This window comes from Epinephelus lanceolatus, chromosome 9, assembly GCF_041903045.1.
Source record: "Epinephelus lanceolatus isolate andai-2023 chromosome 9, ASM4190304v1, whole genome shotgun sequence".
Lineage (NCBI taxonomy): Eukaryota > Metazoa > Chordata > Actinopteri > Perciformes > Serranidae > Epinephelus > Epinephelus lanceolatus.
In genome coordinates, this window is record NC_135742.1 from 1541836 (window position 1) to 1557612 (window position 15777).

At 40.0% G+C, this 15777-nt stretch overlaps 2 protein-coding genes across 3 annotated transcripts in view; both read right to left on the reverse strand.

Annotated features, from left to right (window-relative positions):
• Positions 1 to 15777, reverse strand: part of LOC117253117 (protein FAM240B) — a 136895-nt gene that overhangs the window by 63393 nt on the left and 57725 nt on the right. The window lies entirely within an intron of this gene.
• Positions 1 to 15777, reverse strand: part of adam9a (ADAM metallopeptidase domain 9a) — a 55361-nt gene that overhangs the window by 33118 nt on the left and 6466 nt on the right. For both annotated transcript variants that reach the window (XM_078171151.1, XM_078171150.1), the window contains exons 2-4: positions 7369 to 7469; positions 2910 to 2968; positions 688 to 766 (exon numbers count right to left, since the gene is read on the reverse strand). In XM_078171151.1, the coding sequence (XP_078027277.1) occupies positions 688 to 766; positions 2910 to 2968; positions 7369 to 7469 (239 nt within the window). The remainder of the gene's footprint in view (positions 1 to 687; positions 767 to 2909; positions 2969 to 7368; positions 7470 to 15777) is intronic.

Sequence of the window (15777 nt, forward strand, 5' to 3'; positions counted from 1 at the left end):
ACTCAACATGTCCTTATTCTGCTGCTTCACAATAAAAGTTTTTATGTAACAAAATAAGGTGGGACTTTTATTGTTTTAATGTGTTTCAGACCTGCTGGGTTAAAGGCAGCTGGTGGTCAAAGCTCATTAACGTGTCGAGCATTTAAAGTGTAGTCGTGAAGGTTTCAACATTTTATCTGTGCCGAGCGTCAGCGGTCTGTTCGCTGCTCTCACTGTGGGATTATTTTCATTGTTTGTTTGTTTTTGTTTTTGTGTTTCTCCTCTGGGAGGTGAGCTGGGAGGAGGCGCTGCCCTCCAGGACGACGAGTTTCCTCTTCTTCATTTTTGTGTTTGTTTCACTTTCCAGCTTCAACCAGGTCCCACCTCACTGAGTTGAATTCCCTATGCTCGTGACTTTGAGTGCGACAGAACAAATAAAGTTCCCCAAAGAAACGTGCAGAAGAGTTTCAGTAGTTTTTAAGCCCTGAGTTCTGTCTGCAGGTTTCCTCTGTTGTTCCTGCCTCAGTCCTTTTCACTGACTCATCCTCGTCTGCTGATCACAGCTTTCTGTTGAGGTTCATTATCTGAAGCTCTGACTGGTCTCATCAAAGGTCACTGACGCGTCCTGACACTCCCAGTGTGTGTGTGTGTGTGTGTGTGCGTGTGTGTGTGTGTGTGTGTGTGTGTGTGTGTGTGTGTGTGTGTTACCTGTACAGGTGGTGTGGATGTGATGAGTGATCCGTTCTGACTGTATGTGAACACAGTGAAGTCTGCAGGAAGCAGCAGTCTGAAAACAACAACATCAACTTCATTTATTTATTTATTTATTTATAACACACAGCCCAAAGTGCTTCACACAGCAACACTGAGACAACACAGACAACAAATAAATAAACACAAAAATAAATGACAACATTTAAAATCTGCAAAACTAAAAATTACAACAATAAAATCTTAGAAACAAAAAAAAACAAATAATATTAAAACAAAAGAATAAAATAAAAACACATAAAATACTGTACAAATAATCTTGTATTAGATTATATGTCATTTAATAAATAATAAACAACTAAAAAATAAAAAAATACTAAAAGCTTCATTACAATAACTGAACAACATTCTGAGCTGAATTTAAATAAAGTTTTAATGTTCACAAAAAAATTTATCATTACGAATTTTCAAAAAAAGTTGCTAAAATTTGATTGGTCGAATCCAGACACAGACAATTTTAATCATTTTTTTACACACACACACACACACACACACACACACACACATATATATTAATTTTACATTTTCTTGATTGTATTCATTTTTCTTTAATTTTATTAATTTCAAATAATTTTACATTTTTTTCCATATATTTAAATATTACATCATATTTCGTGGTTGTTCAAATTAAAATATTCACTTTTCAATTCAATTTCTCAAAATGGCTGCCACTATGGAGCCCTGCTTTTAATAACTCGTCTCCAGGGACCTCACCTTGTTGCACGTCAACCTCATTTCCTGTCTGTAACTGATCCTACAAAATAAAGGCCACAATAAAAGCTCCAAAAACGAGGCTGTTGACACAAAGTGTAGTGAACTAGCTGAGCTGAGCCGATCGTCATGACGACAAACCGTCCGGGATATAATGTGAGGAAACATTTTGGGTTAAAAACTACGGATAAAAAAACAAAGGTGAAGCTGACGGTGGTAAAGTATCGTCACCATGACAACAGATCTAAAGTCACCTGTCACTGAAAAACAATCATATTTAAAGATTTCACAGCGTGTGTTGTGTTTGATGCGTCCAGTGTTTCACTGCTGATTCTGATTTGAGTTTGAGTTGATTTCACCGTCGACCAGCTGCAGGAGTCAGCGGGGAAAAGTAGAGCTCACTCTATTCCTCCTCTTCTTTCTTTTTATTGTTGAGTTCTGTGTTTCTGTTTCGTATGTTTGTTTCTGTCCGTCGTGGGTTAGGGTTAGGGTCAGTCGTTTCTACGCTGTATATCTTAATCTATCTGTTGTTTAAAGACGTAGAAACCTGTAAATGTTTTGACCTGATGAAGGTCTTCAGTCTTCATGTCTGTGCCGACCGTCGTCCCTCAGATGAACGCCGTCACACTGTTTTCACGCAGCTTCCTGATTTCACTGACGTTTATCAGAGTTTGTTTCACAGCAGAGATACTGAGGAGGAGATCTGACGAGTATCAGTCACGCTGATGAAAACACAGTCGGAGGGTTGATTTATCTGTTTTTTTTGTTTCCTGTTGACATCATTATCAGATGGAGCTGATTGGCTGATCAGAGGTGTGTGATATGATGTCATCAGACTAGATGATAAAGTGACCCAGGTCAAACCGCACACTGAGATTAGATTAACTGAGTCAGTGATATAAAGAACAAACAACATGATCTTTGTGCCTCCGTCATTTTCTCCTTATTTCTTTCATTTATTCATTTTTTTGTTGATTTTCTGCCTTTTATTTTATACTGTGTCATTTTTTCTATTTTATTCATCTTTTACACATCATGTCGCTTTTCTAACTTTTATTTAACATTTCTTCAATTTTCTCTTTTTTGTTAATTTTTTAGATTTTATTTTTTGTTGCTTTCCTTTGTTTTATTTATTTTATTTTTTCACATTTTGTCAATTTTCTCTGTTTTATTCAACTATTTTACACATTTTTCAAATTTATTCATTTTTCTATTTTATTGCTTTTATTTCGCAGCGATTTTCTAGTTTCTGATTTTCTTTTATTAAACATTTTGTCATTTTTTATTTTATTACTTTTTAATTTTACTTTTTTCTTTATTCTATTCATTTTTTTCACATTTTGTTTATTTTCTTTATTTTATTACTTTATTTTTAAACTTTTTTTTTATATCCACTACAGAACTACAGCACACCAACCCAGCATCTTAAATATCAAATCCAGACTTACTCATTTCTCTCCAGATGAACAACGTGATCGTTTCCGCCCACACTGATGATGTAAGAGACCTGAAGAGACACAGAGACAAGCTGTTAGTTTGATCAACACGCTGATAAACAATAATAATCACAGGTGCCTCTGTTTAATCATCAATACACACACACCCATCTCCATCAATGAGCACCAGGTCATATTTACCCCAACACACACACACACACACACACACACACAGTGGCCCATCACAAAGGGAGTGAAAGCAGCAGAGAAAGTTATGATAAAAAACCTGACTACAAGTCGCGGTCAGTGGCGATTTTTTCTGACATTTTATCATCATTTTTCAGACAACTTAATTATATTTTTTACACATTTTATAAACTTTTTTTGGACTTTTTTTGATATAATTTTTGGACATGTTTTTAACATCTTTCAGACATTTCATATATATTATTAAAGGAGATTATAGCGTGCCCCTCTATGCTGAGCTTCACAGTTGGAGCAGTAATAACCGTGCAGCATCACTCAGTGTGTGAAGCTGTTGTATGGTACGTCGTAGCCTGTGATTCAGTTGGTGCTGTCATCGTACAGCCTGCAGACATCAAACCTGTGACACAGTGTCGCTGCACTATAACACTGATGAAACCTCTCAGTCTGTCGGAGGCCTTAAACACAGCTGTCACTTTCACAAGATGCTCACATTAGTTTCAGTGGACGGACAGACACTGACTCTGTTTCTGATGTTCTGTTTTACTGTTCAGTGTTTCTTCCTGTCTGTGGTCAACAAGGACAAACGTGTTAACCAAAGAACAAAACAGTCTAATCTGTGTCTGTTAGAGGAGAAACAAATGGACAAATGTAAACACACAGAGCGCAGGAACAACTCTGACTCTGTGTTCAACTATAGAAACAGATGACGTGTGAATCCTGTCTGACCTTTATTCTACTGACCACAGCCCAAAGACACGATATTACATGTTCAAACTGATAAACTTTACTGTGTGTTGTAAAACTCCACTCGTTGTGCAGCAGGTTCTAATGAAGTCAGACAGGAGCATGTTCACCGCTCCTGTCTTCACCCCAAAAAAATCTGTAATATATAAAGACTGTCTGTGAGGAAGAATCTGAACTGATGAGAGGAAGAGCAGTGTGTGACGATGTCTGTATCACTTTACACTGACTTCCTGTAGAGACGAAGGACGTACAATCAACACATCACAAGATTAGGATCTGATTTCTCATATCTGATGTGACTCCGCCCACAGACACCAGGATCAGATGATTGACAGCAGCTGTCAGAGACGTGATTGGTCAGGAGTGTGTCAGGTGTGTGAGGTCACGGTTCACACACAGGTGAGATGTGTGTTTTATCTTCAGGTGTGAACAGGAAGCTGCAGAGAGAAGCTGAAAGTCCCAAAAAACAAAAGAAAAACTCAGCTCAAGGTCACCTGAGCGTCTGACTCACCTGGCAGATATCTGCCTCTGTGTGTGTGTGTGTGTGTGTGTGTGTGTGTGTGTGTGTGTGTGTGTGTGTGTGTGTGTTTGCTGCAGGTCTCAGCAGGTACGTCATTACTGCGGAGGTGAACACACAGACAGCTGGTGTGTGTGTGTGTGTGTGTGTGTGTGTGTGTGTGAGGTGAATGAGGACAGGAAGTCAGCGGTGGACTCACCCAGCTGCCAACAGCAGCTCCTCTGCTCTGAACACAGCAGGGGTCAAAGGTCAGCAGGAGCACACACACCACCTCCGCCAACACTCACCATGAAAACAAACATTCATTCCTCAGGCTCTCATCACAACCAGCCCAACTTTATTCATACAGCTGCTCTCATACAAACACACAGCCCCAAATTATTTCTCACCACACCATGTCAGTCTGACAGTGCAGTGTAGGGCTGCTCTCTAACAGTCGACCAAACGTTAGTCGACCAGCTGAGTCGACACCGCACGGCGCCACATCGAGCCGTAATCAGGCTGAAATCATGTGGTGTGAAGCCGACATTAGCCGTGCTCTACCAACAAGTTCTACACACCGAAGCATCAAGTTTGGCTGAACATCAGCATGTTAACACCGTCAGTGTGACACTGTGGAGACGAGCCTGATGAGCTGACGTGTCCTTAAAAGGCCACCGTACAGATTTAACTAATATCATGATTTTACCTTGTAAACTGAAATGAATTTATAACATGACATTTCAGACTGTTCTCACAATTTTGTTGTATGTTTTCCTACAAAAAGCAAAGCACCCAAATTCGTACATATCTCACATATTTTGAATGGTTGCGATCACGTGACCAATGAGCTGGCGGCAGTAAACAAGGAAGCAGCTCTGAGGCCTCATTTACACCGCAAGCGATGCGTTCACGTAGCGGTCCACAAGCGTAGCGGCAGCACACGTGTATTCACACCAAAACTGAAACTAGACGCGTCGCCAAGCGGCCGCTGTTGTTCCGACAAAATACAAACCACATCTGAACAGTTGGTGGCGGTAGTGCACCGTGTTTGCAAATCTCCAATAAACCCCAAAGAAGAAGAAGAAGTGAGTTTGGACCCAAAGCCCAGGGTGGACAGGTTCGCGCACCAGTGATTATTCCAACGCTTGGAGAATTAATATTTAGCACTACAAATGGGTCAGTCGTCTTTGTCTGCTTTGTATTACTACTAAGCATGACGTTGCGTGTGTTTTGACCTCTCTCGGCCACAGTAGATGTCGAGTAAACAGAGACCGTACGCGAACACAGCGCTTACAGTGTAAATGAGGCCTAAGGAGGCAGGTTGGGGCGGAGGATGGGTCACACACTTTCCCCTGGAGTCACGTGTTTGGATCTGTGTGAACTCTGAGTCATTTTAAGGTGCGTCCTCAACATGTTTCTTTTCCTAAACCTCTGTAACTTTACGTTCATTACGTATCTGTACGTTAAGGATGTGACGTCATTGGTGAGGACATCAAACAAACTGTTCTGTGAGAATATGTTGATTTATTTATAATGACTGTACAGCAGATTTGTGATGTGTGTGTTGAACCTACAGTATTTTAAAGATACACTGTTTTATCTAATAAAAAGACTAATCTGACAGTGTCTATGTCACATGTTGGTGTTCATGTGAACTCTGAGCAGCAGTCTGTGTTCTCCTGCAGGCAGAGCAGTGGGTGGTGACATGTTACAGATACCAACATAGTGACATCACATAGTGACATAATGGGGGTTACTATGGTGGATCAACACTGCTGACAGTACATCACACTGTACAGAGTTTATCATCATCTGCACGGTCACATGTCAGGCTGTTCACAAACTGACAGAGACAAGATATCAAACTATTTTTGTGTGCACTATCCCTTTAAGGATGAATAAACAGTTAATTAAAGCTGCAGAAGGAGTTTAAGTGTTTTTAGACTCTTCAGATATTTTTTGTTTCCTGCAGAGAACAAAAACACATCAGACAGCAGGAGAGAAAAACATGGCTGCAGGCTGAACACACACACACACACACACACACACACACACACACACACACACACACACACATACTTTCACACACCGTCACTCGCTCCAAGCATGCTCACATTTCACCAGAGTGTGTTACTGTGTGTTTTAAGGTGGCGCTGGGACGTGAGCTGTGCACAGAGCTGAGCAGAGCAGCTTCAGCTCCACCTTTATCAGCTGGGTCATCATTACGAGTCTGAAACATGTTCTGTGGAACCATTCTTCACTGCTGCAGCTCTACTGGGGACTCTTTCAGCTGCGCACACACCCACTGTGAACTCAGCCCACTCTGCTGATACTGTGACACACACACAGATGTTTACTGACTGTTTCTTGGATCAGATCAGACGTGTATGTGAGAGCTGAATGCAGAGCGAACACAGAAAACATCTTTCTTCACTGATCTGACGACACGTTGCTGCAGAAACAACCAAACACAGAGACACGCTGCAGGAGGAGAGGCAGGTGTTAGCGCTGCGTTCACTATCTAAAACCTTTAAAGTTATAATCTGTAACTTCTGCAAGATAAAATGTCTACAAACGACGAGACCTATGTCATTTACTTTGTTAAGTGATCTAAAACGTTCCTAACAGTCTTCTGCCCCAGATAAATGTGTCATTTTAATCAAGCAAATTGTGTATGAAAAAAAACATTGGCACAAATTTCCAAATTGGCGTCATTTGGATGAACCAATCACACGTTGGGAAACTAAAATGTTCATGTATTGCCTGAAAACTATTAAAACTTAATGATGTAATTAAAAAAACAGTTTGTGATGTTTTGGTGAAAGTGAAGACAGATAGGCTGCTGACACAGTGAGGCTGAATGAGGTCACACAGACAGGAAGTGGATCTGACTGGTCAGCTGTTCCTGTGCTGATGCTGTGTTTCCGGAAGGTCAGAGGTCAAACAGCTTCCACAGAGATGAAACACAGACCAGAGGAGCAGAGGGAAACTACAAACACCACAGCAGGAGAAGCTCAGTACCTGATTGGGGGGTCTTCCGTCCACGTCCCGCCTCAGCCGGCCTCCTATTGGTCGAGGGACAGTCAGCTGATAGGAGGAGAGGTGTTCGGTCTGCGGAGAGTCTGCAGGAGGAAACAGGCGGTCAGTCAACAGCTGAGGAGGGAACATGGAAACTAATCTGACGGCTGAGCACAAAACACTCAGCTGTCAGACAAACACAGGGCAGAAACACAAACTTCTGAGTGTGTAGAAGTGTGTGTGCGTTAACGTAACATGGGAACACGTAACACGGGAACATGTAACACGGGAACAGTCAGTCAAAGTAGAAACACCTCAGACTCCTGCTACACTGCAGAACTTTCTCACTGTGTTCAAGAGGACATGAGTAACCTTTCTAACACTGATCCTTCCAAAAATCACAAGTCCTGAAGAAGCTCTCCGCCCCTGAGGTCTGCGCTCAGATCAGGTCACACACCTCTCTACCAATCAGGAGGCTCGCTCAGCGGTAACCATGACAACAGTACTGGTGGTGAAGTCAAACATGTTTGTTAGCCATAAAAAGTTTAATGGACGGATGAAAAACCTTCACTCCCTGCAGGAGGCTGAATCATTTATGAGTTTCTGAATGCATTTATCAGACCTCCATTATCTCTCACACACACACACACACACACACACACACACACACACACACACACACACACACAGGACTACTCCTCTGCTCCTGGATCAGGTTTCACCTTGTGCAGCTGCAGGTAAAGGTGACACCAGCAGAAACATGAACCTCTGAGATGTTTTAACGAGTCATTTTCAGTGTGACGACCTGTTGCAGGTTCCTCAGGTGAGCACTCACACACACTCAGTCTGTTTCCATGACATCAGAGAAAACTGATGTATATAAAATCCCTGTAAACATGTCAGTGTGAGTGAAATGGTCCTGCAGTGAATGTGTCACAGTGGGACTAACACACCCAGATCATGTGACTCCTGCATGTATACAGTCAGTCAGAGCCAAACTGGCCGAGGCGCTCTGAGCATGCTCCACAGTTTCCGCCCCGGGCTTTGACCCGGAAGTCCAATAGCATTAAATGTGTAAGAGAAGAAGAAGCCGGTAACAACATGGAGAAATCTACATCCAGAGCCGTGACTTTTTGGACGGACCAAATGTACAGAGCTGTAAAGTTGTCCACCATGGTAGCAGTTAGCTGCTAGCTAACCGTAGCTAACTTGTTTGTCCATTGTTTGGTCTGTGACGTAATAGGTCAACAGGAAAAAGGTCCAATACTAACAAGCTGAAAGGGGGCATATCTCCACCTATCGTAGAGGAGTCGCACATACTTGGCTCAATAAATGGATTCCCCTCCCGTGCTTGTATACTGGGACAAGGACAGTAGGCCAGTTAGATGTCCTCGTCCAGCTGGGACTGGAGCTCCACTTTACTGGGACTGGAGACAGACTGAGTGTCTCTACAGAGCAGCTGATTCGTCCCTGCGCTAAAACATACGAACAGTAAAACAACTGTTTGAGGAGGTGAAAACTTTATTAAGTGTCCTCTCTGCACAGCACACATTACTGTCTGTGGACCAACCAGAACAGAAACACGCATGTGATTTTACTCTCTCTCTCTCTCTTATATATATACATACACATATATATATATATATATATATGTGTATGTGTAGTCCATCTGCTGGTATAATGAGCTGCCAAAGGAGGAGACAGATATCAAGACAAAGGAGCTTCTCACAGTACAGGGAGGGTTTTATCTCAACTCCAGCACCCTGAGAGGAACGAGGAGCCGAGGACTGCTGAGCGTCAGACACACTGTCCGGGACGAAACAACCAAGACCCAGGACTACATCAGGACGATGAGCCCCAAAGAGGAGCATATTTTCCATTTGACACATTAATATAAAACCTTGTGTGCACCTGACGGTTTGTTCTTATTTTAGACTGAACTCAAGTCTGATTGGTCCTCGCTGGGACAGAAGTGTGAGTGTGTTCAGTATTTCTCCATCTGTTCACAACACAACAGACGAGATGGCTGCTAACCCTGCGTGAGTGTGTGTGTGGTAATCTGCAGCCATGGTAACGGCTGCAGTCTTTGGGTAACGACCTCTCTATTATAGTTTTTTAATGCTGTCCACAGGATCCTCGTCTGACAAAATATCTCCATCCACACTAGAATGAAAAAACAACAGCAAACACTTGCCGGGTCAGAAGGCGAGGGCGCAGGAAGGTGGGTACAGTGAGTGCTGCAGCACCCCCTACTGACGAGGAGTGGAGTCTATAAACAGTTGGCTATTTTACCAGAACTCGAGGGTCATCTGAACGTATGTTTTAAATCTTAAAGAGCTGATGATCAGAGGACTGTAAGAAATTATTTGAAAAAAGATGTTTACGACATGTGAATTACATTAATTCCCCTGATCTGACGTGATGACATCATCAGGTCAGCTCAAAGTGTCGGGGTCAGCTAAGCTTGAGAGGATATGAGCAGTAGCTGGAGCCGATCAATACTGAGGACAGGCTGATCAGACCCGAGGTCTCATTTATAAAACAGTGTGAAGGATCCAGACTGAAAATACACGTACGAACAAAAGCCAAAATATATTTGACAGTTTCTACCATCAGGCTCCACCTCACCGTCTGCATCACCAGTTTCCTGTCTCCAAAATATTTGTGAGCACAGGTCAAAGTTTCTCCATCAAGTCTGTGTTTATACATCACAACTTTTGCATGGGAAGTGGCGTACGCATCTTTCAGGACTTGTTTTGTGCGTGCGCAGTGTTTATAAATGAGACCCCAGAAAATTGTCAGGACTGTTTTTGAGCTGTTTTTCAGACTCAATAAAATGTCTTGGACTCGAGGGACTTCCTCTGTGGGGACATTTCCATCAGGATGGAGTTTCACAGCAGCTAACAACGGAGCCACAGAAAAGTAGACTTGACGTTATGAGTAACCGATGGGACACGAGCTTCAACAAACAGACGACTGGATGGCCGACAACGATCAAAAGAAAATAGCAGATTTTTTGGCACATGGACACCAGAGATAAAATCTGTCTGCGTGAGCGCTCATTTGACTGATGGAACCACCGATGTAAGAAAGTCTGAGCAGTTTTACTGTCACTCCTCAACTCAACCGCCAGAATAAATGTTCCAACTGACCTATGGCTAAGCCCCGCCCTCAAACATGATGAGCCAATCACAGTGCGTATAGCCATTCCCATACACTGGGACATTCTCTGCCTGGACGTCCATTGAAATGCATTACAGAAAGTCAGTTTTGTTCAGTTTTATGAAGTTTAAAAATGGTCAAACGGTGTGCATGGGGTACATGCAACTCTGACACAAGGTATCCTGAGAGGCTGGGCGACCAGGTGTATTTTTTACACTTTAAACCACATCTCAAGCGAGAAAAGTGTCTCCTTTGGATAAAGTTGTGTGGTAACGTTAGACCACAACATCAACTCAACGTGAATAAGATTAACAATGATGTCTACATCTGTTCTAAGGTAAGTCAACATTGTGTTTGAGGCAACATATTGTCACTTTGCTGGAAAGAAATATAAAGTTATCTTTAACATCTCTAGCTAACGTTAGCTAAAGTTAGCCTAACGTTAGCTCCTAGCTGCGTTGTTCATCATGTCACCTTGTTTGCTGGGAGTTCATTAGCCTATTTTGTTCTAGTTTTGTACTTTGGTGATCGTACATCATTGTTAGCTGTTGTCCAAAGGGCTCTAGTTAAGCTAACGTTAACTTCTGGAGCTTAGCTTCATTAACTTATCTGTAATGGCAGAGATAACAAAGGTTGGCAAACGTTATGCTGAATGATTCAGTGTAAATACTGTAGCACCAAACTAACGGAGAGACACTCTTGGTAAAGATGGTAAAAAGGCCGTTATCCTTTTCTCATATTCTGAGCCAAAAACCTTAACTTCAGTGGCACTTTAACTTGTTGTCTTTGATGGTGACGGCAACCAGATGCGGTTCACAAGCGTACACTGTGACCTGTAAATTTTGGCTTGTAATTTAAGCTTTTCATCGACCTTCTCAACAATAAAATGGTGAATATATCCCTCCAATGCGTAGTTTAGGCCCTTTTGGTTACTTCTCAATGACATCTGATCATTATGTCCCCAAAAATCATCAGTTGCCTCCTGTGAAATGCCGTGTACTGTGACACCTGCCATAGCGCCGCTCACTGAATGTTGATAGTTTGTCTGAGTGAGTGGAGGGGGCGTGGCTTAGCCATAGGTCAGTTGTAGGTTTCTGCAAAACACAGACAACATTTGTACTGTGCAAACTTTAAGGTCCAACAACACTGTGGTTAACGTGTGGTTACACTTGATAATGGTCAGGAACTGATCATGTTTTGGCCTCTGGTGGCGCAATCACAGCTAGAAGTGCCACCAATGTTTTGGAAAAAAACAAAAAACGTCTTGTTGCTTGCAACTAACGCTAACATGCTACTGTGAGTCAGTCCAAATATCTGCGACTATATGAGACAACACTTAATTATGTCATTAACAACAGGTGGATGGAAACTGCTGAGGATTAAATAAGAGGATTATAAACATTCGTTTGTTTTAATAAATCATTAACGATGATCTAAAAGTAAAACAGAAGGAATTATAACACAGATGGCCTCACTCGCACTCCTCCTCCTCCTCTTCTTCTTCTTCTTCTTCTTCTTGTGTCTGTTACATAAAGTCTTTGTGTTCACATCACTGCGACTGAGCTGCTGTTTGTTTGTCTCATTTCACACCATGAAAGAATCCTTTGTGGTTGTGTATCTGTGTGTTTGTGTGTGTGTGTGTGTGTGTGTTTATGTGTGTTTGTGTGTGTGTGTGTCGCTTTTTAAAAAGTATTTCTGTGTGTGTGACGATCATCCAGCTCTCGGTAACGCCTGCCACTCACTGTCTGTCTGTCTGTCTGTCTGTAAGACTTCATGTAGAGGAATCCTTCAACAAATAAAGGAGATTTTGTGAAAACGTAGAGAAATATAAAAACAAAATCAAGAGAAATATTAAAGTAAGTATAATTCAGCTCAGGCAACATCAGCCTGTCTGAGACGAATAGATTCAAGGAGGAAAATGTAGTCAAGACTGATCTCAAAGAAAATGTAAAGAAATCCAAACACAAATGAACAGAAAATTTTAAGAGAACAATGTGAAATTTAGAAACAAAATCAAGAGAAAATCTAAAAGAACATGTCAACAAAATGTTAAAAAAAATTGATGGAAATCCTCAAAAGAAAAATAAGATGAACTTAGAGAGAAAAGCAAAGAAAATCTAGAGAAACCAGGAGAAACCTTTAAGTAAATCTAGACTAGAGAAAACCTTAAACAAATGAGAAACTTCAAAGAAAATCAGGAGAAAACTTTGACGTAGAAAATGTAGAGAAAATTCTCAAGAGGAATCTTAAAGGATCTCCAGAGAAACCTCAAAGAAAATCAAGAGAAATCTTAAAGATGTAAGAAAATCCAAACAAAAATAAACAGAGATTTAAAAGAGAATAATGTGAAATTTAAAAACAAAATCAAGAGAAAATCTTAAAGAAAATATCAAAAGGACCTCGAGAGAAAAACGAAGAATATTAAAAGAAACTCAGAGAAACATTTAAGAAAATCAACAGATATCTTAAATAATATTTAAATCCTAAAGCAAATTATTTGTTTGTTGTTTTTTTTCAAGAAAATGTAGATAAATATAAAAAAATCAAGAGAAATATTGAAGAAAATCTGATTCAGTTCTCACTAACACGAGCCTCTCCCTCTCTCTGAGGAACATGTTGAGAGATCTTTAAGAGAAACCTCAAAGAAAATCTAAAAAACCTTAAAGAAAAGATAGAAAAACAAAAACTAGAGAAATCAAAAGAGAAAGTTACTTCACATTTTAACCATTTTAATTTCGACTCAATAAACCACAACAGTTTCAGAACGAAACTCCCCCTGAAACCACAACGGTTTTTACATTTCAGATTTGATTTTCTGTCTGTCGCCGACTGACTCGTCACTTCAGCCTCGGCCCACTGAATCACAACTTCTCTAAAATTCCTTCTTCCCTCTTTTTCTCTCACTTCTTCCTACAGAGGTCACGTCAGGTCGTTCTGAGGCTTCACAGCGCTCATCTCAAACTGCAGACAGACGCTGGACGAGGTGTCCGAACACACGTCAATGTCCAAATTAGGTCAGTTTATTAGAGACTACAGCGGACGTATTTGTATCTTACAAGACATTCCTGTCAATGTTTTTCAGCATGAGTGTGTGAGCGACAGAAACGTTTAATTAATTAAATGTTTAATTGTCATCTTGAATCATCTGTTGTCTCCAGTTTTATCTCGACCCTGCTCTCTGCTGGTCTGACACCAACTTAACCCCCTCGGATCAGCAGAGATTTGTCTAATCTCATTTACTCTCTCTTCATCTGTTGACTTTCCCTTGAACCCAAAAAACCAGGCCAACCTGAGGAGGCGCTCAAGAGTTCAGAGAGAACATCTAGAGAAATCCTACAGAAAATCTGGAAAACCTTTAGAGTAAACAAATCTTAATAATTCTTAAAAACAAAAGGAAGAGAACTCTGGAAATATTTTTAGCAAATATACAGAATATAAATGAAAAATGTTTTTTAAAAATCAGTAAAAATCCTAAACAAAATGTTCAGAGACCTGTGAGAATATCTAGAGGGACTTTTGAGACCATCAAAAGAAATATTAAAGAGATCTAGAATATCCCTGAATTGAAAGATATCTTTAAAATTTTTAGAAAAATGTCACAGGAATCTTTACGATACTACAGAGTCAGTGTTTAAAGATCTAGAAAACTCTCAAAGTAAACTGCAGAAATAAATAAAAAAATCTTTAAGAAAATCTAGAAAAATTGTAAAAATAAAATAATAATAATATTAATAATAATAATAATAATAATAATTAGTAAGTAAGTAAATAAATTGAGAGATATGGTGGTGGAAATCTAGATAAATCTTCAACAGAAATCTTCAATTAAAAAATATAGGAATTTTAAAGAATACATAAAGACTCAAATAAAAACTAGAAAAAAGGTAAAAAGAATTGAGAAAAGACATAAGAAAATAAAGATAAATGAAAAAAACAACATGGACTCTAAAACCATCCAGATAAATCTTTAAGAAAGTTTACAGAAAAAGGGGGAAAAATTAAAAAAAATAAAAATAAAATCTAGAAAATACAGGAAAATCAAGATAAAATAGAAATGTCAAAAGAATTTGAAAAAAGTGGGAGTCAGAAAATCTAAATAAATCATCAGGAAAGTTAACAAAAATCTTAAAGAAAAGACTGAAGAAAATGTAAAAAGAATTAACAGGAAAAACATTAGAAAATCAAGAAAAATCTTTAGGAAATTTTTTTAGACTCTAAAAAGGAAATCTTGAGAAACCTTGATTGAATCTTGCAATGCCAAAGATAATGATTTTTTTCCCAAGCACTGTTAAAAGGAAACTTTAGTCAAATCTCATAATTAGAGAAATCTTCAATAAATGACTGACCTTTAATCTAAGAAAACTTACAGACAACTAAAAACAGAAACACTGGTGAAAACTTAGAGGAAAGTTTATCAGAAACAATCTTTTTGTTTTTCCATCCTGAAACAGAAACCTGATGAAAAATTCAGGTCAGACAGACAAGTGGGTTCATCTGTTTCCAGCCGCGGAAACCACACCTGACATTTACAACAGGTCTGAGCTGACAACCAGCCAATCAGAAGACACCTGAAACCAACACCAGACTTCTTTAACGTTCAGGATGTTTGTTCTGAGAACCAACAGAGCCCACCATCGTGGTCTAGAGCCGGAAAAAAAGTCTGACTTCCCATCAAAAGACTAAAAACTTCTCATCAAATCTTTGATGCTGCGACTGAATAAGTGTAACTGTAACACAACTGAACATCAGTCATGAGGCAGAGAAGTAAATCCACATCTATCACAGATACCAACATTTACAGTGTTTTCTTGACTGATATTAACCTCTTCCTCTCCGCCCCTCGCTATCAGAGACACATTTTTATCTTTGTTTGCAGGGACAGGAATCTTTAAGGACAGACAGCAGGGCGACAGTTTATGTTTCAAAATCATCTGAAAGCATCAAACCTGATGATTAATTTCTCAGCACTGTGTGTGTCAGTTTTTTCTGGTCATAAATCTGTAATGAATGTGTTTTGGTCAGGTGCCTGTTCAAACTCTGAAAGTTTAGAGCGTATAACAGGCAGAGAACATTGTGATGGTACATGACGGCCAGTTTCATCCTCAATCATGACTCATAAGTTGCTGCAGCAATTTTTGAGTTGAAAACATTTGTTACACAGATTCTGTGCTAAATTTAAGCTTTTTTTCCACTGCAGCATTGAAATAAAAATGGTCAAAAATCCCTCTGAAACACCACATGAAGACTCTG